At 40.2% G+C, this 27,787-nt stretch overlaps 3 protein-coding genes across 3 annotated transcripts; all 3 read right to left on the reverse strand.

Annotated features, from left to right (window-relative positions):
* Nucleotides 1–529: 529 nt before the first annotated feature.
* Nucleotides 530–12,888, reverse strand: si:rp71-46j2.7. Its single transcript, XM_035162134.2, has 16 exons — nt 12,481–12,888; nt 11,919–12,015; nt 10,097–10,310; nt 9,604–9,746; nt 8,419–8,593; nt 8,221–8,276; nt 6,725–6,915; nt 6,524–6,634; nt 6,282–6,407; nt 5,050–5,148; nt 4,805–4,963; nt 2,668–3,307; nt 1,652–1,715; nt 1,375–1,556; nt 1,199–1,287; nt 530–1,103 (listed from the first exon to the last, which is right to left on the reverse strand). The coding sequence occupies exons 1-16, from the start codon at nt 12,667–12,669 to the stop codon at nt 1,005–1,007; spliced, it is 2,634 nt and encodes an 877-aa protein (XP_035018025.1). The 5' UTR covers nt 12,670–12,888; the 3' UTR covers nt 530–1,004.
* A 4,787-nt stretch (nt 12,889–17,675) lies between these two features.
* Nucleotides 17,676–19,855, reverse strand: slc25a5 (solute carrier family 25 member 5). Its single transcript, XM_035161856.1, has 4 exons — nt 19,655–19,855; nt 18,438–18,924; nt 18,190–18,330; nt 17,676–18,090 (listed from the first exon to the last, which is right to left on the reverse strand). Exons 1-4 carry the CDS (start codon nt 19,763–19,765, stop codon nt 17,933–17,935), a joined length of 897 nt encoding a protein of 298 aa, XP_035017747.1. The 5' UTR covers nt 19,766–19,855; the 3' UTR covers nt 17,676–17,932.
* Nucleotides 19,856–21,059: 1,204 nt separating this feature from the next.
* On the reverse strand, nt 21,060–27,514 carry slc25a43 (solute carrier family 25 member 43). The gene is made up of 5 exons (XM_035162333.2): nt 27,080–27,514; nt 24,460–24,701; nt 24,060–24,232; nt 22,330–22,464; nt 21,060–21,785 (listed from the first exon to the last, which is right to left on the reverse strand). The coding sequence occupies exons 1-5, from the start codon at nt 27,349–27,351 to the stop codon at nt 21,585–21,587; spliced, it is 1,023 nt and encodes a 340-aa protein (XP_035018224.1). The 5' UTR covers nt 27,352–27,514; the 3' UTR covers nt 21,060–21,584.
* Nucleotides 27,515–27,787: the final 273 nt, after the last annotated feature.

Here is a 27,787-nt window from a genome sequence, read left to right on the forward strand (position 1 = left end):
ATCGATTATTGTCTTGAAAATCATAGACAATGTTGAATAACATCTCACTACATGAAAGACAGTAAAGAAAAAAGACTTGGATCTGCACCCAAATTTAATGGATTCTTCCCTGAACCATACAGCATCCTTCTGCCAAGTTGCATGGAAATCGATCCAGTAGGTTTTGTGTAATATTGTTTGCAAGTGAACAAACAAACAAACAAACAAATGGACAGGGTTGAAAACAAAACCTCCTTGGTGGAGGTAAATATGAAGGTGGCTGCACGATACCAAAGCTTTTTAATCTAGTGCTTTTATTAATTATTTGAATACATCTCACACGTACAAGATATCTTCAGGTGGATTAACTTGTTTTACTCATCTGTAATATCGTCTACTCAAATATTACTTAAGAGCAAATAAACTGGTATCAACAGCAAATGATCTAATTTCACAGTATAGTTATATATTTATTAAAACAAATCCTGCACAGGGTCTAAACTCTCAAATAAAAACTCACAAAGCCAAAAATCAAACAGAAAAGGTTGAATTTATTCAAATATTTTATTTGGAATCAATTCAAGTTTTTTTACATAAACATTACTTCACTTGATAGTCGTACCATCCATGTTTTGATAGATTTATATGAATTGTAATGATGAGATTTTCTATTTCAAAAAGAACTGTAGGTCAAATCCTCCAGTATACAAACACTCACCATAAAGCCGTGCTCAAAGTGACAAAATATGTTAGAAACACTCAAATTCTTTGTCATTAAAACGTGAGGGGGTGAAATTCAAACTTAATGTGAAATGTACTTTATTTTCCTCCTGAGTTTTACACCAAAAGTTAAATATGCAAAGCTGGGATACCAAAATAAAAAAAAATTGAACAAAAATTCACAGTATGTTTGAGGTAAAGTTCAGAAAAATAGGTCTCCAATATTTTAAGTCATGTTAAAATATTTAATAAATTATTTGCGATTATAAAATGCCTTAAAAGTACCATAACAAATGTTCCACAGATCAGCTGGTAGAGTTGGTCACTTTCAGTAAGGCAGCAGCGCTCACATTTAGGGAATGTTCACTGGGGAAAAATTCCCTGAATAGGAATGATATAAGCATCTGTATAAAAAAAGAGAGAGGGTGACAAAATTAAAATTAAAAGAAATGATGTTATATTAAATACAATCTTAAAATGAGATACAAACAATACTCACATAAACCAGTTTTTTGTTTTCTTCCCTGTCCTGGAAAATATTAAAGACGGACTCCATGTCCGTTTTCTTCAGAATGAGATAGTTTGAATCTACAGAGAGGAGGACACAAACATTTAATATCACATGAACAATAACAGGATACTGACTTTTTAAAGAGCTGTGAAGTGTCGACCTACATTTGGCATTGATGAGGTCACTAGCTCGCTCCCTGCTCTTGGTTTTCTCCTCCTCCGTGCGAGGGGGGGGAGGAGGCGCTGCTGGTTGAGAATCAGGCCACTGTTTGTCTCGCAGAGCGTCGATGTAAGCGGCCATCTGCTCCTCTGTTGGGTTCATCTTGTTTAAGAAAGAGTTCACTTTCCTGATCGGGAAAAAACGTACAGCTCAGAATCATAAGTCACGCTCATAAACACACAAACATGTCAAGTGTGGAAAGGTGTTTCGCAATGGACTCACTTTTTCAGGATGGGCATGACAGGTTTCAGAATAGCATCAAATATGTTTATGAGGATGGAGTTTCCTGCAAAGACATAAGAGGTGTTAGCGAAATAAATACATTTTATTCCACTTTGAAACTTGAAAGAGAACTGAAACCTCCAGTTGTAAAAAACAAAAATGTCTTTATCTATCCAATAACTTCAAAACATAGAAAACATTTTTTATCATGAAGCTGAATATTTAAAAAGCTGTTGCCATTATTCCCTCTCATGTTTTTTCCTCGTCTCTTTTCAGAACCAGGAGTCTGGTTAGTTCATCTTCCCCGCCTTCAGATCCTCACTGATCTCATACAGCGCCTCGCTGGAATCTGCCAGGTTGACAAAGAACTTAAATCCCTGTCTACGTATAATTGACTTGATTTGTTAATTCTTTTGAGTGACTGGCAATGATTTAATTCCCTAAATCTTACTGCAGCTGCTTGGATTTTCATGTTTGCAGCCTCCTAAGATTAATTCACCAGAGTGAATGCTTATCTGTGTTTGTCGACACAGTGTTGTTTTTAAATTCTAACACAGTTCAAACATGATCTGAAAATACAAATCCAAACCTTATAATGAATTACATTAAAATGACTCATCATTACAATGATATTTGCTCATTGTCTATCAGTCTATCTAATCTTTTATTTAGCTGAATGTAGCGTTGTTTGGCCGCCAGGTTTCAATTATGGATTATCTGAGCTCCTCACAAGCTCCTGCAAGCACCGACCCAGAGACGAATCAAAACAAAACAAACTTTCACCTTACAAAATACCAGATGATTAATGGAGACAGATTCACGATCCCTGTAAAGGATTAGCCGTCTCAGACAAGCATCGTGTCTCTGCAGGTTAGTTTGCTTGTTATACTGCGAAGTAGTAAGTGACACAGTAAATGACTAAAGAATAAAAAAGAAAAAAAAACACTGATATGAACTCAAAGCTCTTACTGCTGATTACAGAACCATCTGAGTTTTTAAAAAAAAGATAAACAAACCAGAAATTTCCTTCAGCAGATCAAACATGGCTTTGGTCGCCTCCAGCTGCTCCCAGTTGACTTGGCTCCTCGGACCCTCCGAGTCCTCCCCTCTTGGCAACGTGCCCTGCTCCTTCCCTTTGGCTTTGCTCGCTCCGTTTAAAGTCCTGAAACATATTTTGTCCTTTTTAGTTGACCGTGCGCTGAAATTGAGCCAAGACGGACCCTCTGCGCTGTCCCCCTGCGAGCTTCGATCCTGGCTGCAGTGTGGCGAGCCGGCTGAATCGGGCGGCTCGTCCTCACTGCTCATTCTCCTTGAGGCCAGAGACTCTTGTGACCTGGATCGGCTCAGTCCTCTGATGATGGTTTTAAAGTGGAAGGTGAGGGGGTTTTCACAGTCCTCCGTTTTGTCCTGGGAACCGTCATTACTCGAAGGCTCTGAGTTAACAGCAGAGGGCGTTTGTGTTTCTGCTTCTGCCTCCTCTTGTGGTTCTGCAGGAGGATCCCAGTCAGAGATAAGGATAGAAGGGAGACTAGCACTGGGAACATCGGTGTCACTCTGTGTAGAGGCACCAGGGTTTTCTGATGGCGGAGATGTGGATTCTGGGAGCGGCGATGGCATTATGATTTCTTTCGGGGTTTCTGTCTGAGGGCTGGAGGTCTGCAGAGGAAAACATAGTTAGTGACTGCTGACCCTGTGGCCTCTGTGGTGCAGCGTGGCAGACACCAGCAGATAAACAAATCCATATATCCGTTTAGTGTCACATTTTTAAAAAGGTATAGTGCACAGATTTTTATGTTCAGTTAACTCATTATGGGTGGAAATATAAAGCATCTAAAATAAGTTTTCTACAGTCTCTGAGGTGTCAGTTATCACAGTTTCAGCTCGAGACAACATTTATAGCAGAGAGCCTCGTTTTATTAACAGGGGGTGAGGAGTTATGAACATTTATCATGCAGTGAGGGTGTAATAATATCAAGTAGTCATGTGATAAATATAGGATCCAATGTTTTAGTAGTTTGACTCATAGCAGAGGTTAAGAGCAATGATATCTCCACTTCGGCAGTTTTCAGTTTTAACCAAACCTCCAAAGTTTATGGACGAGCTTTTCTCTATCGTTTGAGAAGCAGAATTTTGATGAGCTCATTTGGACTGTCTCAGTTTCCACCTTCAATTGCTGCTGCCAAAATATCTTTCCTGTTGATTAATGGCTGCTCCTCCTGTATAAGCGTTTAGTAGTATGTGAAATTGAATGTTTTTAATGTATTTAATGTGTGCGTTTTTACTAAAAGGTTGTTTAACCAGTGACAAACCCGACACATCCCATGAACATAAACTAGAATGTTAGGAATAAAGTTAAAAATGTCCTTACTACTAATTCTATAAAGCTTTGGCCCTTGCGTATTGATATCGATTAGTGATGGCCAATTGATCGCATCAATCATAAGTGATTGCTGAGCTCAAGGAACACGGTGCAACAACTGACTTCCAGTGAGGAGAGAAACACAAGTGTTGATGGGATCAGACAGATTTAAAAAACTGAATCTGGTTAAGTCTTATAACCTAGACCAATTTATTCTGATATAAAACCTAAAGTGAGGAAACTGAAATATTTGTAAGCTGCTTTCAGACATGCACAGATGTCCAGACATTTTCCTGAACCTTTCTGGAGGGGCTGTATGTAAGAACACAAATGTCCGAGTAAGTTCCGGACATTTTCTGTAACTTTTTCCCTTATAATGTAAAGACTTCGAAGATTCAAGCACTTTTGGTGACACGGACTAATGCTGGCGCCTCCTGCTGCTCCACCCCTCGCCTAAATGTTCCAGACATTTTCCTGTTGCTGTGAAAGCATCTGACTCGGATAATCTGTTCTTCATATGTGAGGTTCCTGTTAAAGATGAGCGAGGAGGTTGGAATTCAAGCTGTGACTGATGTTAACAGAAAGTTGGAGCAATCATTTTCACTTGTTTACAACCTGTCTGATAATCTGACTGCTTATGGGTTTGTAACAGTGCTGCCATATTTCAGCAGTTAACTAGTGGAGTACAATCTTCCTATAAATGGTAAGAGCTTTAGCTAAAGTCCTAGGTTGAAATACACTAGAGTGATCGGTTAATGTCAGAATGAAGAAAAGCAGAACATGGGAAAGTTTACCTCTTCCTCCTCTTGCCCTGGTGTTAGGAAGTAGGCCAAGCCGCTGAGGAGGCCCCACACGCCTTCATAGTGTTCCTCTTCATTCAGCAGTTTGTCAAGCGGGCAGAGGAACTGAAAAACTGGTTGCGTGTGACCGATCATATTATCTGAGACCAACTCCTGGAAAAGAAAACAAAAAGTTGAACCATAAAGCATTTTTAAGCGATTATCCTGTCAACACATCTAAGATAGTTTTTTTTTTCCACCTGTAGAAAGTGCTCCACTGATACTCGAGCTTCTTCTATAACCTCATCGCTCACAGCCGACTCCTCCAGTTCCAGGATTGAGGGCAGGGTGGTCGAGTCCTGAGAAGAGCAAAAAGCTGAATCCCAGACTTGTCGAACAAAAGTTGTATTTTGTTTACACAGCAGTGCTTCCCTCAGGCTCAGACTGAATACATAGAGAAGTAAATACAACTGAGAAAATCCTGACTAATCCAAAATACACAGTCCATTTCTGGAAAATCCTCTTTTAAAAAGGTCATATACACGATATTCAAAGATGTCACACTAGAACCAGCATCTCAGAATAAAACGCTTAGTTCGCCACACACTGATGTTTTCACAACAGCACCCAACAATTTACCCCACAACAATCGAGCCATTGGATTGTTGCGTGTGCAAGTTCAGATTCTTCGCTGTGTGTGGCGTCTTTTTCTGTAAATGTCGTCCATAAAATAAATATCAATCACAAATACATGTCATTTACATCTGACATTTCTGCAACAACCTTGAACAGTAGAAAAACTGCTGGAAAAGCTTTGCAGCAAACATGGGCTGAGCAGTTTTCTCAAACAACAAGCTGCTCCTCTGGTTCTTGGGAAGTACCACCGCATTGTTCTGACAGTTTCAATGATGTCAATAGTTTGGCATCAACTCCCGTGTGTATTGGGAGATTTTGGTTTTCAAGCTTCCAACATGGGCATCAATTCAGTGATTCAAGTCAGTGGTTCAAAACAAGGCCATAATAGGGTGTAATTAAGCATGTTACTGATTTTTTGTGTGGTTTTTCATTTCATATTACAGACATGAATCCTGTTTTCAATTAGTTTTGATCTGTTTACAGTGTGCAGACTCTACATTGAGCTGCCACTTTATTATTGGATCCTAAACTGATGCAGTCGAATTCGACAATACTTCAAAAAATCCTGTGTTCATGACGGTGATAATGTGGAGTTTTTTTGATGAAACTGTTTGAGCGAGGTGTTGAATGTGTTATAATTTTGGAGGATGTGGTTTGTGATGCTGTTGAACTGTACTGAATTATACAGAGAGGCGTGTTATTTAACATCCCCTCAGAGATATACAGGTTTATTACACTGCTGTTGTATTGCTTTGTGTTATTTTAAAGCAGATATACCTAATAAAGTGAGTTTCTATCGCAGGTAATTCGGTTAAAAGCAGACAATAAAAAACACTAAACCAGTATTTGCGTTTACCTGCCATCTGTTGCGAAAATAAATCACATCCATGTAAGACTTCCTGATGTCCCACTGCAGGTTCTCCGGGCTGTTGTTCTCCTCCAGGTGAACGGTGAAGGTCAGCTCCTCATCCTCCAGGTCGACCTGCAACACGGTTCACTCGTGCTCAAACTGCAGCTCAAACATTAACAAACCGTACAAGGACAAGCTTTTACAGGCCTGCAGAACATTCCACACTGTCAGTGGTATTTATATCTCACATGAGGGATGCTGACAGCCCAGCGGCCAACGCGCCACATCTCATACGACAGCTTGAATTCCATCATGTCCTCTTGCACTGTTGTCAAGTAGTTCTCCAGATCGCTGTCCTCCTAATGTTTTGGCCAAAAAGCGACAATATGTCATGTTTCACAAGTCGTCAGCATCAGTTTAATGTGTTGTGTTATCTGCGGCTGCCTCACCCTGTCAGAGTCCTGCTGGCTGTAAATGGAGCCCTCCCTGCTGCTGGCATCGTCCTCGTTGGGCCCGTTTTCCTGGATCGCCATGATCCGCAACATCAGGTCCTGCTCCATCATTTTCATCTTCTTCTTCTTGGCCTTCTTGGACTTCATCTTGTCCACAAATTTTGACCATCCTTCCTTCAGCTTGTTGGCTGGACATTAAAGAGTGAAAGTCACACAGGGTTTCTGCAGATTTCAACAAGTTATATTTATGACTTAAAATTGAAGACCTACTTCAGGTATGACAGATATTAAGGAAATCCCAGAATTACTTACACTTCCTAATTATTGAAGAAAAGGTGAAGTAGCCTAGCAGAGAATAACCCTCGGTGCTATGTCTCAAACTACAGGCAGAGACGATAGGTATCCACAAGCAAGTTGAGTGTACCGAGATACATTCTGACCAGGCTGTCTGTAGACATGACACATAAACCTTGTATTGCTCCAAAACACATCTATGAAATATGAATTTTAAGTGCGACAGAAGTAGCGTTAAATGAACATCAACATAATTAAGAACTGGAATGTAATATTTTATCCTATAAAAAACGTTTCAAGGCCTAAAATTCAGATAATTGAGTTTTAGATGGAAACCCTGTCACAGACAATTCCACAGTTTCTCATTAATATTTGATTTGATTACTATCTTTAGTACCAGTTTTCTTTATTGTGTTCACTGTCATTATAAAAGGGACATTTTCTTCCCCCCATGTCCTGAGTGTTATTCATGGAGTGAATAACAATAAATTATACCTCGACCTTGGTCCTGACCTAATCAACACTTCAGCTGCAAAAATGCATAAACTTAATGCTGCGAGGAAACTATTCACAGGATATAATTCACACTTAATTGGATGTGTAAGAACTGTAAACATGATTTGTAATCAAACTTTCAGTGGAATGCTTTACGTGATGGCCTAACAATCAATAAATGTCCCTGCAGAGATGCATAATTCCCACGGATAATGACAAATTATTATGTTTTTTTTCAGAATTTACGACTGGGCCATAAGAGAGAATATGCACATTTATCATATCAGATGGTTCATTATCACGGCATAATCCCTCTTATTCAGTCATCATCACTGTTGGATTGTTGTCAATACAAAGAGAAAGGAGCTGCGCTTGAAAACAGCTAAGGAATTATTTGGCATTCAGCTTGCTGTTTGTGTAATTACCTATCTGGACCAATAAACAGAAGGAGCGGGGGACTAATTAGGCATTGAAATGCAGGCTGGTGAAGAAAATCATAATGTCACATTGCTGTTTATCAAACCATTGTACGAGATGTTATACAAGCACGGTCGTCTATTCTCCAAACACCCACAAACGACTTTACAGCCATCTGCCTTTGTAGTCTACATTATCCTTCAGGGAAAAATAACTGTTTAAAATCATATGTACTGTATCGGAGAGGCTTGAACTGAATAAGTTTTGTGTTGAAACTAAAAACACACCTTTCCTTTTGCTCTTGACCCTGGTGCCAGTTGAAATCTCCGCTCCCTCCGAGTCCCTAGAAAACCAAAAAACACCCATCAGACAAAACCCATCAGATCCAACATCTAACACAGGAGGCGTCCGATATGATTACAGCTCCGAGGCTCACTGCGACTGTGTTGTGTCGGCAGGGTGCGAAAAAGATTACAGCCACTCACACTTCTCTGGCCTCGCCCTCGTCTTTGCTCTCCTGCGAAGCCAGAGAGGCTTGTTCCGGGTCTGACCCACACAGATCCTCCACGGAGCCTTTGGGGGTCGCTCTGTCGAGTTGGCTCAGCACCAGCTGGTTCAGGTTGTCTGGGTCGGACATCCATGTCACCAACAGGCCAAACCCTGGGGAAAACAGCCAACACGCTAAATCCTTCTGACACTGTTTGTTTAGATTATCACGATTGTAATGACTCATGTTTTTGAAACGTCTTCATACGTCTGAAAAGTCTGTCGTAAACATTTTAAAGGGAATAGTCTTAAGGTTTTCCAAATATTCTCATGCTTCAGCTGACAAGTTGTGATTTTATGGAGGGTTAAGGTTAAAGACGTTCTTGGCCGAGAGAAGGGATTTCCACAAGTTAACCGATCATGTGACCACTTGTGATTGGATAACTCAGGACGGACGTTGATCCCAGGTCTGAAAAGGTTCCACGACAATAAGGAAGTAACAACAATTCCAGAGATTTTTATAATTTAATGAGTATTTCCCAAAATGTCAAACTAAATCTAGCACATTAGTTATTCTTTTGGATTTAAAAGGCTTAATGGATTTTTAAATAAGTACTAATATTAATTTATGTGATCCAATGTCTTTGATACATTATAAAGTTCAATAACTGTAACTAATATGTGAAATCCAAATTTTAGGTTAAAGGAGAATTATGCATTTTACTGTATTAGTGAAACCATGTGCAACGTTGCAAACTATGCAAATTTACTGCAAACACTCAGTCGCTAAACCAAACCCTGTTGTCAGAAATGAGCTGTTTCAAGTCATTAAAATGGAAAGCAGTCTGGACGTGCAGATTATTTTTTTAACTACAGCTGAAAGAAATCACTTATAGTAACTGAGCCACATGTATAATTGCTAAAACCTACTGCACGGCAAGGCTCCCACAAGATAAAACATTTTATCTGTTACTAAAAAAAAAGATGAAACCCTGAAGGGAACTGGCAGATCACTGCGGAGGGAGCTTTCTTTTTATATACCCCAAATTCCTGTCCTAAGCTCCACAATGCCACTGACAATACAGGATTACATACAATTCTCACTTGGGTAAGTCATCATGGGAGGCTTATCACCTTATGTAAGACTACGCGCCTGCAAAAGAGATAATTTAATGCTTTCCTACCCTTTAAGGCCACAATCTCATTTAAGGTACAGCGGTTGACTTCTTGGCCACAGAAAGACTTTGTGAAAAGGTTGCGCACAAGAGCGTCGGAAAGCTCTCGAAGAACTGCGACCTCCTCTGCTGGGGAGCTGAACAGGAGCTCCCTGAGAGAACAGAACACACAGAAGAGGAAATAAAAAGAAGTAAAAGTGAAGTGGAAGTGCTAAACGAGATTGTAGCTGTTTATCACCTCACAACTGTTATCACTTGATGTGAATCTTAAATCTAAAGTGACATATTACTGTTCAAACACCATTTAGCAAAGGAAATACCATTAGGGCATCATGACAGGTATGATCCAGTAAAGGTTTGGTAAATTATTCATAGACGATAAAAAAAATATTGAGGCCTTTATAGAGTTCAGGCACATTACTGAGTGCAAAGAGTAAGTGAAGCAGCACCGGCACGGAATGACAAAGAGCCATTTAAAAAGAGAGTAGGTGTAAAGTCCCACCTGTCAGACTGCTTCACATTGTGCAAGTGCTGGGTCAGAATACGAATGGATCCCACCACCACCTGGCAGATATCGAAGTCCTTTGCTCTCTCAATGATGCGGTCGATTACGTAGTCAAATTCCCTGCTGAGCACCTGGTGCAGAGGCTGGTGCTCGGGAGGCTCGGGAACGACGTACCAGGGCAGGACCAGCTGAGCGTAGACGCACTCAAACACTGAGGAGAGCAGACACAGAGTCAGTCAGTCAGTCAGCAAGGAAATTCTAATTAACACCCAATTAGCATGATCACCATCAAACTGAAAGACTCCAAATCCTCATCTTTTACTTCTGATTAGAGCCCAACCAATTTATCGTTTGGCCGATAAAAAAATGATAAACATCAGCCGATATGAGCCTTTCACAGAAACATCAGCGTTTGTTTGCTGAGGTGTAGAGATATGAAGAATTGTCTTTTACAGGATAAACAATGCAAAAAGTATGTGTATTTATGTTTACATAAAAATATGTTTATATTTTCTTAACTCAAGTTCTTTTTCTTTGACTGTACTTGTGTTTTCTTTGTATTTATAGTTATTTATAGTAACGTTTATGGTTAAGCTGTAAAACATCAAAACTCAATTACATTTCTTTGAAAGGGTTTGATAACGACATTCAAGGAATCATAGCCAATTGTTTTTCTTTATAAACATAGATGGATGTGTAAGCTGATACAGTGGCATTCAATTGATATCGAAAAGTTTTTACTTTTTTATTTCCTAACATTTGCATAGACATCACACCCCCTATAAATCTATATTTGTCAGCCTCGTTACGTCATTAAATCCTGTGGGAATTATTCATTAATTATAAGAAGAGTTCTCGGAGCGTGAGAATTTGTTGTTGAGAGGATAAAGTCCCTCGGGGGAGTTTGTTTTAGAAAGAGTTTCTTTAGAAATCATGCAGAAACAAAAAAACAGCTGAAAGTGCTGATGTGTACTTAAAACTTAGCTTGAAAGATATTTTTAAACATTTATATTCACTTATATATGTGAATATTTGCTGTATTTCAGTAATTACAGTCAGTATTTTATTTGCATTCTATTGAAATGAAATGAAAACGGCACATAACCAATTTGAAAAAGAATAATTGAATAGGGAAGCAGACTGTATTATAGTTTTACTGTATATCTTGCATGTCTCTTCTGTATTTGTCTGTTTAAAAGAAGTAATGTTTGTTCAACCATGAATTGCTGTAATTGTATTAAAATTAGGTTTGAATTATAGCTGAGATTGTGCTGAAAAATGTATATCATGCATGTAAAGATTATTCTACCTTTCTTAGTTCAACAGCTTTTCTGTGGTTTTCAAAGACATGACGTTAACTTTAACTAATCTGAATACAGACAGAAGGGAAATATCACTCTTAAAGAGATTCATTCAGAGCTGTGACATGGATCTTAATCTCCGAACCAAAAAGTGCAAAGCAAAGACAACTTGCATAGAAAAAAAAAGAGCAGATCTTGTTTCCTGTTTAACACTTCATACTGTAGCCTCACACATCCCGTCTCTCGAGGCTGTGTTTCATATTTTTTCTACTTTCCCCAAAGCCCCTCCTCGTGTAACATGAGCTGTGGCTGCAGCTGTGTCTATTCAAAAAACGGTCCTTTTCAACTGTGTTGAGTGAAAACACAGTGAAATGTGCTGACGACAAAAAGGACCCTGAGGCCACGAACAGAAAGTTTTTCACGTCACTCTTCACTTTCTAACCTGCAGGGCCCGATGTTTGTACACCACTTAAAAAAAAAAGCACATGATCTATTTGAATGTTAAAAACACGCCTCACCTCGTCTTAAAGACCTCTTCACATGTGTATACTGAGACTCCAGCAGCTGGGTCTGCTCGCTGCTTCCTCCATCCAACAAGTCTTCATCAACACCTTCCTGGGAAACAGGGAAGTATGAATAATATGCAGCAGGGTCACAGTTCATTTAGTGCTGAACCTCAGGTCACACTGGGGTGAGAGAGACCTGTTTTTCAGGTTTCTGCACAAGCGAAACTAAAGCACCTCTGGCTATAAGAGATTAATCCTCAGTATTTGTCTAATTTCCGTAAACTCACAACACAAGTGTTTGTTTAACATGGCGTGTAAATGAGGAGCTGGATTGATGTATTGACTTTAATGAGGACATAACAACTGCACTTGCCAATATTTGACCATTTGATCGAACTTATCGACACGAGACCGGATGTTTCAAGTGGTGAATGATCCACACATGTATCTCAGGCTCACATTAAACCGTGACACAGTTCGGATCATGCGAAAGAGCTCGTCAAAGAGCTCCAACACAAACTCCTGCCACTGAACAAAAACAAGCGGGGGGCCTCGCTCGGGCCTGGTCACGTACCTGCAGGGGGTTCTCCTCGGGGTCCTCCTCAGTTTGGGTGCTGCTCTCTCGCCCGCTGCTCCCCAGCAGCCACGGCGAGGAGAAGCAGAAGAGGAAACACAGGACATAGTGGCTGAGAGAGCGGCCACAGTCGGAGAAGTACCACAGCAGGCCGAGGGTTACAGCGATGGACAGGCGCCATATATACATCTTCTTCTTCTTCTTCCTCGTCCTCCTCTGCAGCTACAGGAGATGTCCTCTTACTCTTACTCTTACTCTTCCTCTTCCTCTTCCTCTCACTCCCTGCCCGGCCGCGCTGCACATAGTTTGCCCGCGTGCATCTCCTCTAACACCGGGGAGAGGAAGGAGAAGGAGACGCTGTTTCCACAAAGCGGAAAAAAGCTGAAGTTTACCGAAGTGGTGGAAAAGCAGAGCTGTGATTGGCTGGAGCCAGTCCCGCGTGTCTGCTGTTGATTGTATCAGGATGCCATCTATAGGCTACAGCTTTACCTGACATCTTTCTATTTATCTATCTATCTATCTATCTATCTATCTATCTATCTATCTATCTATCTATCTATCTATCTATCTATCCATCTATCCATCTATCTATCTATCTATCTGTCTGTCTGTCTGTATAGCAAAATAAAAAAAGTGACAAAAGTTAAAAACAAATTGTATAATTAGGTTTACAAAGGAAATCAAAATCTGGAAATGAAATAGTTACAATTAAATATGTATAAATGTTCTGTAGTAAAAAGTACAATAGTACAATAGTTCCTTCTAAAATATGATAGTGTAGTAGAGGTTTAAAGTATCATAAAATGAAAATACTCAAGTAAAGAACTTGCAATTTTCAAGTCTTGAATAAAATGCATCAAGTTTGACATTGTCCAGGAAAGACTTATACTAGTTTTCCCTCCGTCAGTATGAGTCACAAAAACACAACTGCTGTGATTTTATCATCATGACATCTTCAACATTATTATTATTATTATTATTATTATTATTATTATTAGTAGTAGTAGTAGTAGTAGTAGTAGAAGTAATATTTGTATTATTATTTTAATTATTCATAATAATTGTTTATTTGCTTAAAAATCTATTGTCATGTTTTGTTTGAATAAAAGCAGTGGCCACTTAAATGCCACAAGGTGGCGCTGACACTGTTCTTCAATTAAAAACAGAACAGAACTGGAGGCCCAGTAATATGATGACAGAATTTGATTTGAGAATAACAGATTATCAATCAAAACACAGGTAAAATATACAGTTTAATATAACAAGGCCTATTATTTACATTTGAGCGTGAATTCAACACACAGCACAGAAGGACAATTGCAGACCTCTGTCAATAAATATCCCTGTGGAAAAGAGAAAATGATGAATTTATGTGTTAGGAATGTATTATTTACACTGCAAGATTAATCTTTTAATAGGCAAAGCAATAATTGGATATGATATTGATGCCTGAGGACACAAGCTTCCAATTAGAAACCAGCTTTGAGTCAGTGGATTCTCCCAATGCAGATATAGAGTCTGTGGATTAACTGTAATTCATCTGCAGCTGCCACTGTCATTTCATTGTCTTTCATGTACAGATGCACTTGAACGTTGACGGGTGTGATTTTATTGTTTCATAGCCGATGTTGTCTAAATCCCGATTCCACCTCCGTCACAGAACATTTTTAGTGAACAGAATTCAGTTGTTGTTCTCACAGTAAATTTAAAAAGTCAAACCACAGCATCTCTTTTTAGAATCAGTGTGTCTGTGATAGGTCATTGCCAGACTTCCCCTTTAAACCTGTCAATCAAACCAATCCACATATGTTACACCTGTGTTTGACAAGTCATGTGACTCCTTCCCCAGGACACGAGTGTTTGTTCCCAGTTTAGCCCAATACAGTGTTGCTCTCGTTAGTTTCTTATATTCAGAAGATGGTGGTAAATATGACTTTGCCCCAGTCACAATGAAATTAGGCAGTACCCCTTCAGAGGGAGATTTTTGACAAACAATGTGAACAACTGCAGATGAATCAGACTTCATGCACAGATCCTGTGCTTTCAACATCATGACTTCAAGATTCACCAGAAGGGTTTTAAAAACTAATGAGTCATATAGCAGATATAAAGGTAAACATGAATATAAGATAATAAACTATGGTACAGGTACAAGTGTATAATATAGGAAGGCGTGCTGGGATTTTCTGACAATTAAAAATTGTATTGCATCATTTATGCTCCTCTATTTAACATTTATAAGCAACAGATTATCACTCAATATGTGATTTATAACAGAATATAATGTGAGTAGTTATATGAATGTTTAAAGTGTTTATCAGTGAACAGTATCTAAGCGTCTGTTTTTTTCTCCAAAGCACTGAGGTCATTCCCGGTGGAGTTGTAATGTAACTCAGTCTAGCAGCTGACGTTACGCAACAGCTTGTCTGACAGGAGTCTTTATTGACACCAGGGTGAAAGGAAGCTTCACTGATCCCAGACCTGCATGTGGGTACTCACTCTGTTTATCATCTGCCAACAGCCACGGGTGGAATGTGACTACAACTCGAGTACTGAACTTACGTGGGCTCCAGTATTTGAGGTGCCAAATACTTGACATGAGTATTTACATTTCATTCTAATTTATTGTACTCCGCTACAATTCAGAGGGGGATATTTTCCTGTTGAGTTACACAACAGATTGAGATTTTATATGTGATCCTATTAAATATAATGCAAAACAGTTTATGAAATAAAATTAAAACCAGCTCCAGTTAGTAGTATGAAGCTTCGTTGGGAAGTTCCCAACTATGGTGTCGTTGCAGTCTCCTGCTCACAGCTAATCATAGAATTAAAAATGTTGCCGTTGCTGTGGACTAGGGACTAAGCAAATGTGTCTTTGCCCGTCCTGTAGCACCAACCCAAGGATCTAATGTGCCTCCACTGGGCCACAGCACCTCCACCTCATAACACACAGGAATTACAGCAGGTGCTTTTATTTGCAGTGTTGTAAAATGTTATGTTACGGAAACTCTTGCTCAGCAAAAGCGTTGAAACAATTATTGAACACCATTTGAAAGTTTTTCAACATGTTGATTCGACAGTAAAACTCTCCCTGACCTCAGGGCATGTTTGTCCTTTTGTCAGTGTGTGTTGGACACTTTTTATTCTTGTCACGAGGTTCCCATATGGAAATTGGTGACTCATTTACTTTTAAACATAAACACTTTAAAACTGCACAGACTGCAGCTTTTGTTTGTAAATGTAAACATCACTGAAGTAAAGCACACATTTAGTCAGAAACTGCATTCTGGCAAAATAAACAAAGTTTATGGCGCTGAAAAATGTGTCGACTGGACTCGTCTGACTCGTTGATGTGATCTCTTGGAGGCTCGGCGTACTGTATCTACAGCCACAGAGACAGACGGTGCGTAAAAGGCTGTGCTCCCCGTTGCTCCAAATTCACTAATCCCTAGCAGAGTTGTGATGGGGCAGCTGTGGAGAAGGAAGGCTGAGTGGAGGAAGAACTACACCGCCTGCTGAGAGCGGAGATTGGAGACAGAGTGGTCAAAGTAGTATTAAAACTGATTTCCTGGGGTCAGAGGTCACGTCCAAGATGTTGTTATTCACTGAGAAGAAGATCAGACGGTTTCCAGCTGAGTAAATCGTGTAATCTGATAGTGTTGCTAAAATGAGACTGTCCTCCATTCAAGAACAGTCTGGGTCAAGTGTCCGAGGCACAGCGATTATGTCCACATTCACTTGGCTCCTTAAGTTCACATGATGACCACATTAATCTCACTCTGTGATAAGAAAGTGACTGAAGAGAGAGGAAATGTTATTAAAATTCTACAATAAAAACCCTGAGCAGCACATTTGTGACATCACTGACATGATTTTGGCTGCTTGTTTTTTGGTTTGAGGGCGTTTCACAAGATCCAAAAAGAGAAACATCTCCAGTGACGGAACTAAACTCCCGATGAACTTTGAGAGAAGCATAATCGTTCAAATCTTGACTGATATTTTAAAACCTAATATAACACAATTCTTACAGACTCTAATTATGTGATCACTCTTCCAGAAAGACTAATTACAGATACACTGACTTAATATACTCGTGGAGGATTTCTGAGATATTTGAATGGCCTGCAGCTTTTCACTGAGAACGTCTCTGCACTGTCATTAGTCTGTAACCTGGGTCATGGAGAACTTTATCGCAAATAAGAATTTCAGATCGCACATGTCAAACAGATTTTTAATTGAAACACTGGCCTTATTCCTTTTTTTATCCAGAAATGGAGAGATAAGGTTCCCAGGCAGCAGCAGCTCTTTGATTAGTCAATGAAAACTGATTAAAGCTGCCCAGTGGCCCGTGACCTCACAGCCCGTCTGCAGCTCATAATACAAAGTGACAGTATGCAGCTGGAATATCAATGTTGAGTCCAAACACTTAAAATTCAAACTAATCTTTACACTTCAGATACTGAAATCGCACATTTGACACAATTTAAACATCTGCTGTGAACGTCCTGTATTTAGAGACACAGCATGTGGATAAAGACGCGTCAGAGGACGGTACACACTCTGGTTTCAGAGGCCAAACAAGTGCACAATGTCCCGTTCTGTCCCCGCTACAATCATGTGCTACTTTATAGCCGGTAAGATCAAATGTCAGGAGGAATTCAATCTGACACGTCTTAAAATACACATTAACCTAAACTGAACTATGACTGTGTAATCCTGTTTCCTGCCATCTGAGATATTTAGAATGTGGATCATAAGGGAAATGAGGGTTTCGCTGGTTAATGGTAAAACAGCTCAAACTTCTCATTCGCAAAAGTTGTAGTGAGACGAGGCTTGGCAGAGGATAGAAGTATATTTAGAGACGTTGGAATAATCCATGTCCCTACAGGTAATCCTGGTCGCTTCTTTGCAGTACAAATACTGAAATATCAGTGCATGTAAAATAGATTAGTTGAGCTCCAGACTTCCTGTGCGTCACTTTTCTGCAAGCATGTCTTGGTTGTTATATTTTCAACAGGTCAACTGTCTCGGCTGATTTTGGCTTCCCCCCAAATACAACCTGCAGCTTCCATTTCACACGAGGCTGCCAGACGTTTTCCTGAAGCACCACGGCGCTGTCAGGTCACTCAGTCACACTCCGTCTGTAATGGTACCCTTCATACATGGTATTAATTTCAAAACCAGGCAGGAGATTCACTCAGTAGTTTCCTTTATTTCTCTTTTTTCCCCTCAAGGTTCCCGTGTTCAGGGACTGATATTCAGGTGAGGTCGAAAAAAATAACAAGAAATAGCACGGGCCAAGAAAACAGTGCATGACAGATTCCCCAGGTACAACTAGCAGAAAATACTAGCTGGTCCCTATAAATATAGCGATGTATTTAAGTCCTTCCAAATGTACATATGTTACAGTTAAACTTCACAACAAGAACAGTGCACATACAAAGACAACTTAGATGACTTTCTTGAGCTCATCGTATAAGACGAGCACAAAGGCGCCGCCCATGCCTCTGAGCACATTAGACAGCGCTCCCTTGAAGAAGGCCTTGCCGCCCTCGTCACGCGAGATCTTCTTCCAGCAGTCGATGGTTCCGCTGTACATGATGTCGGCTGAGGGGAAAAAAAAGAATTACAAAGATGTCAAAAATTTGTTTTAGTAAAACAGGAGCAAAATCGTAGTTCGATTTTTTTTATATTTTGTGTTTTTACCTCCTTTGCGTCCAGACTGCATCATCATACGACGACGGACGGTGTCGAAGGGGTAGGATACAAGACCGGCGACAGCAGTCACAGACTGAGCGATCATCCAGCTGACAAAAATGTGTGTGTTCTTGGGATCTGGAAGCATGCCTGCAAGAGGAATGTCAACCAGGAAGGTTAATCTGAGTCACAAAGGTCAGGAAGTGCCCTGAGAACAGAGACATCGAGCTTTGCAGCGTCTGATAATGAAAACTCACCCTTGGCTGTGTCGTAGACGCCAAAGTAAGCAGCCCTGTAGATGATGATGCCTTGTACTGAGACATTGAAGCCCTGATACAGACCCTTGATGCCGTCAGACTTGGAGATCTTCACCAAGCAGTCGCCCAGACCTTTGAACTCGCGCTCCTGTCCGACTTTGCCAACATCGGCGGCCAAGCGTGTTCTGGCGAAGTCGAGGGGGTAGACGAAACAGAGGGACGTGGCTCCAGCTGCACCGCCCGACGCCAGGTTGCCCGCGAAGTATCTCCAGAACTGCTTGTGCTTGTCCACGCCATCGAGGAAGACATTCTTGTACTTGTCCTTGAAAGCAAAGTTGAGGGCCTGGGTGGGGAAGTATCGGATGACGTTGGCCAGGTTCCCCCTCCAATACGAGATGAAGCCCTGCTCTTTGGGGATACGGACGACGCAGTCAATGATGCCCTTGTACTGCTGGTCAACCGCAATCTGTCTGCTGGCATGTTGAACCTGTAATCAGACCAGAGAGACTCAGGTGAATAAGAGAAGGAACAATGAAGAAGGATGGATGTAACATGGAAAAACTGCACTTTGTGAATCTGCATCTACTTTTCACCCATCAAACATAAAATCAATGAGAACACAAAGTCCCAGGTTTCTCATGCATCTGGCTGACAGACACATTAGCATCCATGTGCCAGAGTACAACTCCTCACAGCATTCAATTAACAAATCACAGCCCCTCCTCCTCCTCCTCCTCCTGAGTCCAGGCCTAGCACTGCAGCAGCAGCAGCCATGACACAAACCTTGCACTGACCTTAACTGTTTGTGGTCAGGCCAAACTACACACCTGTCATGGTGGATCATCAGCTTTGAACACCACTAGCACACAGAGGAGGGTGAAATCTACCCATTACACAGAAGACACTGGGTTTGGTCTGCAGCCTGATGCGCATGGATTCAGCTCATTCCTCATGTGTGCCTGCACCAATCTGTGACAGATCTGCTCTTATTACTATTATTTATAGGGTTAGGGACGCCTTCCTTTCCTTTAAACGCAGCATCTTTAAAATAAATTGCCACAATAAATCAATGCATCTGGTTAGGTGCTCCATGCATGCTTTACAAATAGCTCTGCAAGAACCCACATGACCAGTTTAAGGTTCAATTCACACATATGACTGTTTAAAGTTCCCGCGGGGTGCCAGGTGCGCGCACAGGACGTCGTGGAGAAACTCACCTGCAGGAGAAGCTTGACTCTCTCGATGGGCGCTACAGCTGTTTTGGAGATGGCGGCGGCGATACCACCAGCCAGGAAGTCCTTGGCGAAGGAAACGGCTGTTTCATTCATCTTCAGGTGTTATCAGGCGCCGTGCGTCCTCGGAGCTCGGTCTGTGGGTGGTGATGCTTTGCCGGCGTAGTAGAAATGGCAGAGTGCAATCGTGAGGTCAGGGGATTTAAGGAGACTGAGCGCGAGAAAAACCGTGAACTACGACTCTGGCTCCTCATTGGTCAGACGCGGGGCCAGATTTGGTGCCGAACCCCCCTCCTCAGCACTGGAGGCACAGCAGGAGCAAACCTTGTCTGTGCAACATGAAGGGAAGTTTAACAATGTGGGATAAAAGTTAGTGAGACATTCAGATTGAATCACATCTCAGCAGAACTCAGAGGACAAAGTTTTGATTGATAAAGTTTTGGAGGTGGGATTCACTGGCTCAAGGTCAAGTCAGAGGTCAGACCAAGGCAGATGAGGCCTGGGACATCATGGTGGGTAAAGGTCACCCCATCTGTTAGTGTCCTGTGGTTGTCAATCACTTTCCCACAGTGTGAAGCAGCAGGAGATCCAATCAGCTCACAGATCCAGCCTTCACATTTTAATAATAATAATAATAATAATAAACTTAATTTTTATAGCACTATTAATACAAGAAATGCAGCTCAAAGTGCTTTACGTACAATATAAAATAAAAACATTTAACTTAAAATGTCATTTTGGGAGCTTTTTCCCAACACAGCACTGACACTGAGTAACATGATAAAGTTAAGTTTAATTTGAACAAGAATATACCTTTGCCCAGACGTTCCCCTTAAATTCAATCAAACCACACTCACTCATAGATATCGATCTTCTAAACATGCCTGATTACTTTTTCATTCAGGTCAATGAATTATCTATCTCCCAAAAAATCCTGATCCACACTAAAATTTTATGTTTTCTTCCCAGGCAACTACCACACCCTTCCACCAAGTGTCATGGTAATCCACTTGGTAGTTTTTGTTTGTGTTATAAAGAAACGCAGATGAAAACTGGACAATGTGTAGGACTGTTGAGCTTTGGTGGAGGTAAGAGCTCTGAGTGCATTTCTAGTTGTGTTATCAATCTGAATCTGCAAATGACATTGAGGGAAAGTGTTAAGAAGCAGAAAACAGAAATACTCAAGTACTTCAGTAAATTGGTTTAGTTACTTTACAACTTTGGAAAGAGGCTAATCTGTGAGCAACCTGCAAAAGTTAAGCTGTATTTAACGACGCACAAAGGACATTTTATCTGCCTGAAGGTTAATTATAACTTCACCTGAGATTATTAACACATAATCTATATAATCAAGCCTTTCATATATTTACACGTTAAAAATGAAAAAAAGTGGATGAAAAGGAAAACTTTAATGTTCGAAGTATGTTTTTTGTCCTACTCTTATTTATCAAAAGTTTACATTCATTGTTACATTCACAAAATATAATCTTTCATTTTATTATACAACATTAGCAAAAGGTCAAAGTGCTCAGAATTTAATTTACAGCATGAATAGCATTTTAACTTATGTGCACAAACGATGGCATTATGTGAAGTTAATGTGACAATAATGGAAATATGCCCCAAAATAAATAGTTTTTATCTCACAAGGCACATAACATTTGGTTAAAAAGGTCATGGAAATACATAAGGGAATAATTAATTGACAAAAAAAGTTAAAATAAAAAGAGGTAGACCACAGCAGACAGGACACACAGTCATGTAAATACATGTTATTTGCTTTTATGAAGACAGTAAACCGGAAATGCAATACAGTGAATTATTATAGTAGCACAGACTGATAAATAACTCATTTTGATGGTCATGTGTGGTCAGCAGTCAATATTTTCCACAGGAAAAATCTTCACCAGCGGTTTCAAAAAGACGACTCCCCTGAGTCAAAGTTCCTGTTTCTCAGGTAGCGCTTCAGCTCCTGCAGCTCGGACGGCCCGAGGCTCTGGTCGACCCCCGGTGCGAGCTGGTAGCTCAGGGGTGAGATGATGTACCCGTTGCGGTAAAGGCAAACCTGCTTGCACAACTCAAAGCAGGTATACAGAAGGCCAAAACAGGGAACAATCTGTGAGGGAATGAAGGAAAACACGGTTGTGAGATAGAGATCAGTGACCTCCATCATGTGATCGTGTGATAAAAGCCTTGAACAGTGGAGGGTTGTGGTCTGGTTTGTGTACGAATAAAACTCTGCTTAGTGTTTAAACAAGCTTTGTTTTCCTTCAGATTGATATTCTGTTTATAAATGTCCCTGACAACTTCTTACATCTGTCAAACAACTTGCATCCATCATGACATTGCAGCTGAAATAGGAGAGTGGATCACGCCGTACAAGAGACAGAGTCTGCTACACCTTCCTTGTGATATTCCCGCTATGACTTACACACTGAACATTGCTTTCCATGCTCCACCCCCCTACTCATTTACCCTTTTGCAAAGGCTACAATCCTTTCCACGTCATAACGAAACTCATGTTGCTAAGCACGTGCAGTTATTTCTGTTCCTAATAGCTGTTCGTGCCAAGATGAAGTGGACCAGTACTGTGGCTAAATGAATGATAGAGGGGGCTGAAATAATGAACATTTAAGACAAATCTATAAGTGAAAATGTACCTTTATCATGTTGGCAGTGAGACCGCTCCACAATGAGAGTACGCCTTTGTTTCTCACCACCTGTATGAAACAGTCCATCATCCCGTTGAAATGGACGTCAACTCCACCATAATGTGGAAGACGGGCACTCTGCGCCTGAGAGGAGAATAAAAGTGACATTTTAAAAGATAAATCAAAAATGAGTCTTTTAAGTTATAACCAGAGAGGTCAAGGAAAGCATGACCCATCTGTGTTTACTACAGGACGTGTGATCAGATATGAAATACGATCTCTTTGACCATCTTTCTGTTGGGAGTGATTTTATCAACTTCTCATTTCAACTTTTAGGAGCCAATGACCAGAATCAATTGTTTAAATGTAAAATATATAAATATAAAACCCCACAGTGTGTTTTGTGTGAAGGCCAGAAAATGCAAAATATAAAAATATTTACTGATTATTCAAATTTCAGTGAGATTGACATCAAATATGTAAATAAGGTAGAAAACATTGCGTAATATAATTATATTAACATATTTAAGTATGTTAAAGTTCACAGGAGTCACAGAGTGACCTCTTTTGTTAACCACACTGACAGCTCTGCAGGCTGACTGTCATGTGACGGAGGAATGCAACTTGCAGTTTCATGGTTCCTAAAGGGAAGAGGCAGCCTTAATGGCATTAGACTATTCAAACAGCTTCTTTTGTAGAGGAGGCATCGAGCTAGTTAAACAATACTCAGCTTAAATCATTACCCTGAGCTTCAGTAAACATCCTCAGCTGTTTTCTTATCATCCATTCTCCAACTGACTTGTAACGTTTAACTCTTTTAGGCTTTTAAAGACAAGATAAGAGCTGAATCCTTGAATTAAATGATAATGAAACAATATTCTTTATTGTAAGATGACAACTCTGAGGCTGACCACTGTCTGATAGTCGGTGGCTATCTTTAGAGAAATTATCTGTAGCTTGTGCAGGCCCGGAACACATTCACAGCTGCTGTTGAACCTTGTGATTACTAATAATAGGCCGATAAAACCGGAAGTAGAATTCTGTCCTTTGCAGCACCATTGTTCCCCATTAGTCCTTTCTAACATGCAGCAGGCATTAAAGAAGCAGTCATGTGACCAAGGTGATTTAAAACATATTCAGAAAATGTCCTGACATTACATTTGCATACACTGATTTCATTTAAGGATAAAGCTGAAAAATCTACAACATTTAATATTGTGGTTAAAGTATTACAACTTTCCATGTTCAACAAAAAAAGATGAGTGACCAAGTAGGGGAACTTCACTGCCCCCCTATGGACTAAAGGTGGTAATACAACAAATCAAATGGACCTGCTGCACTAAAAACTTGTTGAGCTTAGTTATTGAATTTTAATTAATGCAGTTAACAATAATGTAGTTAACAAATAAGGGGGATTAAATAGACAAGTAGAAGAGAATTATTTGATTTAATTGAAATATCTATCAAATGATTTCCAGTCCCATCTCTATGCAGTTGATTGCAGTTAAGTAGAGAATCTCAGATGTCTTATAACAAATATTTTTTAGTTAAACTTTGAGTTAACCATGTGTATAATGACTATTATAATAACTATCATATTTCTGTGTCTCCTTATTTCCAATTTTAATTCCTGAAATTCTTGTATTCATTTTACTTTTGCAGTTTTATTTTAATGTCTCTGTTTGAGTTCATCTAAAACCCACAGGCCACCTGCAGTAAAGGAGCTCTGGTGAACTTACTTGCATTTTCCTTTTCACCGTTTCAAACGGGTACGAGAGAGTTTGAGAGACTCCTGCTGCAAGACAGCCATTGATGAAGTTCTGGAGGGGAGTGAAGCGAAAAGGAGGCTCCCGCCAGATCTTGTCCAAGTTCATGTAGACTGCGTAGCATCCAATAGAGAAGGGAAATGCACCTGGTGAAAGATACGGTGAAATGAATCGTTAACGAAATGTGTAAAGCAAATGAGGGGAACATAGAGGATGAAGAGAAAAGCTTTAAGATGGATTTTTAATATTTTTCTCAGGCAACAAGAACTGCATGACTGACAAATGCACTAAATGAAAACCAGAGTTACTTCAAAAACCTTAACGTCAACTACTCATGGAGAATGAATGACTCTGTATGAATATGCATACACACCTAAAACCGTGAGGGAAAAGCCCCTGTAGAGAGCCAGAAGCCCCTCACTCCTGTAGATCTTTGAGAGGGTGTGTATTACGCCGATGTACGTGGGCTGCCTGCAGTTCTGAGCAATGAGCCTGGTCTCCACCACCTCCAGTGGGTACGTGGCCAGAGCAGCAGCAAAACCAGCCAGACCCCCGGCTAATATGGCCCTCCACTGAGAGATGAAGCCCAGTTCGTCCATGTGAAGGTGGACTATCCTGCACACAGAGGAGGACACATTTATTTACTGGGAATACATTGATCAGACAGTGACTGGTTCCCTCATTAGTCAATACAAACAGTGATTATTTTTGTTTTTTTTCATTTATCTGTGCATATTCACCGCTGGTCTCCAACTACACTGTGAAGTAACCTCATTGTTTTTTAAATAAGAACCACTCGCATTTTTACCTTTTGGTTTAATGCAAGAACAAGATTAAATGTTTTAGCCATTTAATGTAAAATTAATTAAATAAATTCCACCATTTAACTTAATTACCAGACATGTGCTGGTTCCAGCTTCTTAAGTTTAACTGTCTTAGCTTTCGGTTAATCGATCAGCAAAAATGCCAAACATTCACCAGTGATGGATTCTCAGATGTGTGATTTTAGGAATTCCTCATCATTTTCTGACAAAATTATGAATCGGTAAAATAATTGTTAGACAAAATAATAATGAATATATTTGTTAGTTGCAGCCGTAGCAGAGACATAACAAAGATCCCTTTGGGTTTTGGGAGACTCATTTGAATATTTCAGACGTTTGCAGAATATGTAATTGATTCATTAAATTAGAAAATATAGAAATAATGATACATAATAATTTTTGTTGTTGCAGCTTCAGGGTTTTTGATAAGAACCTTGTTTATCAATGTTATTAATCATCTCCATGTTTTTTGTCTCATTTGAATTTCTTTTTAATAAATAACCTTTAATTGTATTAGAATGAGAACAGCTTCATTTGTTTCACCTCTACTGTTGCTTTGATGTCTTTTTAAAACCATGAAACTATAAACGTCTGTGAACCTGCAGACGAGTAACGTGATCATGCTTGTGACAAAGGCACAGAGGGGGGGGCTTTCTTTCCTGGAACACAGTGTACAGTTCAGGACAGAGGTTTGTGGTGGGGCGGTATTTACATGAACACATGTCCTGAGGCTTGGGACAGACATACACACTGTGGCAGCTTCATATCTACAGACAGCAGATAATGTATTTATGATATATGGATGGATTATTGTTCCTCACACACCAGCAGATTTACTTATCAGCCATGCTGCTGGTATGTATGTTTTGTCCTGTAGTAACCCAGGGGAGGAATAAGGCAGCTGTACGCCCTGAGTTTAGCCTTGCAGGCAGCAGTGATATGTACATCCAGGATATGTGCATGTATATACATATGTACAACCTGCAACTAATGCTAAATTGAATTGTCATCCTATTTCATATGCTTCTTGATTTTTAAGGTAATTGTTTGTTTGATTAAATGTCAAAAGGTGGTTGCCTTATTCATTACATTCAGCTTTGTGTCATGCAAATGGTCAAGAACCACAAAGTATTAGATGTTCAAATTTAAATTTCAAATTTGATACCAAGAAAACCAAAAATAATATCCACTTTGAAAAGCTTTTTCGCTTTGTTTTTTGCTGAAAGCAGGATTAGTTGATTTTCAAAATAAGTACCGACCAATTAGTTCGTCGGTATTCATAATTAGTCAATAGACAGATATAATCTAGAGCCGCTGATTAATCATATGGTCATTTTAACAACAAATCAGCAGCAAAGCCAATTTGCTGCTCGTCATAAAATTGGTTTAGGTTTGGCTGTTATTTAGACAAAGTAATATATTTAAATATGTCATCTTGGGATTCAGGAAATATTTGCAACAAGTCTATGATAGTTAATGAACAAACTGCTATTGAGGTAATCCCAAAAATTATAATCAAGATCAATTAATGATACAATAAAGATGCAGAGCTGACTGATCTGCTGATGATTTTTCGATTTAGACTATATGGTCTGTTATACGTCAGAAAAAATAATTAATCAATCAGTAATTAACGATCAAAATAGTTGTTAGTTATAAATTGATTACTGGAGTAATTGTTGTACTAAGCTGCAGACCTAATGAAAACCTGTATACTACACAAACTACCTGCGAGACCGAGCTCAGGGGAAAATCTCCCCCTACAAATTTAAATATCGACTGAGCGAATCCTCCCTCCTCATTGGCTAAAACACCAGCGCGCCCGCCTCTTGCAGTAAAACAGGAAGTACGTGTTTCGCTGCACAGAAAATCAAATAAACAACTTAAAGCGAAAATGTTTGGTTTATTTCATCGCGTCAAACAAACAACAAACAGTCACCGGGTCTGTTTGTTATGTTTCCACTGAATGTTACACGTGTCATCTTCTGTTTCACGGCGCGCACAAACTTACCAAGTCAACATCAGCTGACCAGACCGACTAACCAGCTAATAACCACCATCACTAACCAGCTAATAACCACCATCACTAACCAGCTAATAACCACCATCACTAACCCAGTGAGGCCAAGTGACAACCGACTGACCGAGGAGCAGTGGATGTGAACTCACTTCTTGTAGGTGGAGAGGTGGACCGCGGTGTAAGGGAAGAGCCGGAGGCAGGAGGCGAGGTTCCCCTTCCAGAAGCCCCGGAGCCCCTCGTTCTGGTAGATGAGGAGGAAGCTCTGGCAGAACCCTCTCTTGCAGTGGAAGGTTCCCACCTGGCTCTTGACCCGCACCACCTCCAGGGGAGAGGTGACGCTCTTACTGAAGAACCCGGAGAACCCGGTGCACAGGAAGCTCTGAGAGGCGGTCAGCCTGTTGTCCTTCTTCACCGAGGCCATCACTGTGTGTGCGCTGTTAGGCTCCCACGACCATCCCACAGTCTCTGCACAACTTGTTTATCCAAATATAGAGGAGAGAGGAGAGAGGAGGCATCCGTCTCCGGCCCGGAGCTGCGGTGTTGTGTGACACACTCAACGTCACTCGGGACCCAGGGAGGCGAGCTGCAGGTACGCCCCAGCGACACCAGGGGGTGCTCTTCACGAACTATTCAAAGCTTTCCGATGGACAATCAAGATAGTCACCAGTGGAAGTTATGAACAAGTACAATTTTAAGTTGAAAGTTGAAGGTCCCGTGTGTAAGATTTAGGTGAAAGGGATCTATTGGCAGAAATTGAATATAAAATAATCCTAGTGGTGTTTTCACTAGTGTGTTTCATCTAAATTGTACCAATTGTTGTTTTCTTTACCTTAGAATGGGGCTTTTATATTAAAATA

The sequence above is a fragment of the Hippoglossus stenolepis genome, chromosome 7 (genome assembly GCF_022539355.2).
Source record: "Hippoglossus stenolepis isolate QCI-W04-F060 chromosome 7, HSTE1.2, whole genome shotgun sequence".
NCBI lineage: Eukaryota > Metazoa > Chordata > Actinopteri > Pleuronectiformes > Pleuronectidae > Hippoglossus > Hippoglossus stenolepis.

Coding starts and splice junctions, on each gene's coding strand:
- si:rp71-46j2.7 (XM_035162134.2), bottom strand. CDS start 12,669: ATGTATATATGGCGCCTGTCCATCGCTGTAACCCTCGGCCTGCTGTGG. Junction 8,594..9,603: donor TGAGATTGTGGCCTTAAAGG/GTAGGAAAGCAT, acceptor TGTTTTCCCCAG/GGTTTGGCCTGTTGGTGACA. Junction 1,104..1,198: donor AAAACAAAAAACTGGTTTAT/GTGAGTATTGTT, acceptor TTTTTTATACAG/ATGCTTATATCATTCCTATT.
- slc25a43 (XM_035162333.2), bottom strand. CDS start 27,351: ATGGCCTCGGTGAAGAAGGACAACAGGCTGACCGCCTCTCAGAGCTTC. Junction 24,233..24,459: donor CTTTTCCCTCACGGTTTTAG/GTGTGTATGCAT, acceptor ATCTTTCACCAG/GTGCATTTCCCTTCTCTATT. Junction 21,786..22,329: donor TCACTGCCAACATGATAAAG/GTACATTTTCAC, acceptor ATTCCCTCACAG/ATTGTTCCCTGTTTTGGCCT.
- slc25a5 (XM_035161856.1), bottom strand. CDS start 19,765: ATGAATGAAACAGCCGTTTCCTTCGCCAAGGACTTCCTGGCTGGTGGT. Junction 18,331..18,437: donor CGTCTACGACACAGCCAAGG/GTGAGTTTTCAT, acceptor TTCCTCTTGCAG/GCATGCTTCCAGATCCCAAG. Junction 18,091..18,189: donor GCAGTCTGGACGCAAAGGAG/GTAAAAACACAA, acceptor TTTTCCCCTCAG/CCGACATCATGTACAGCGGA.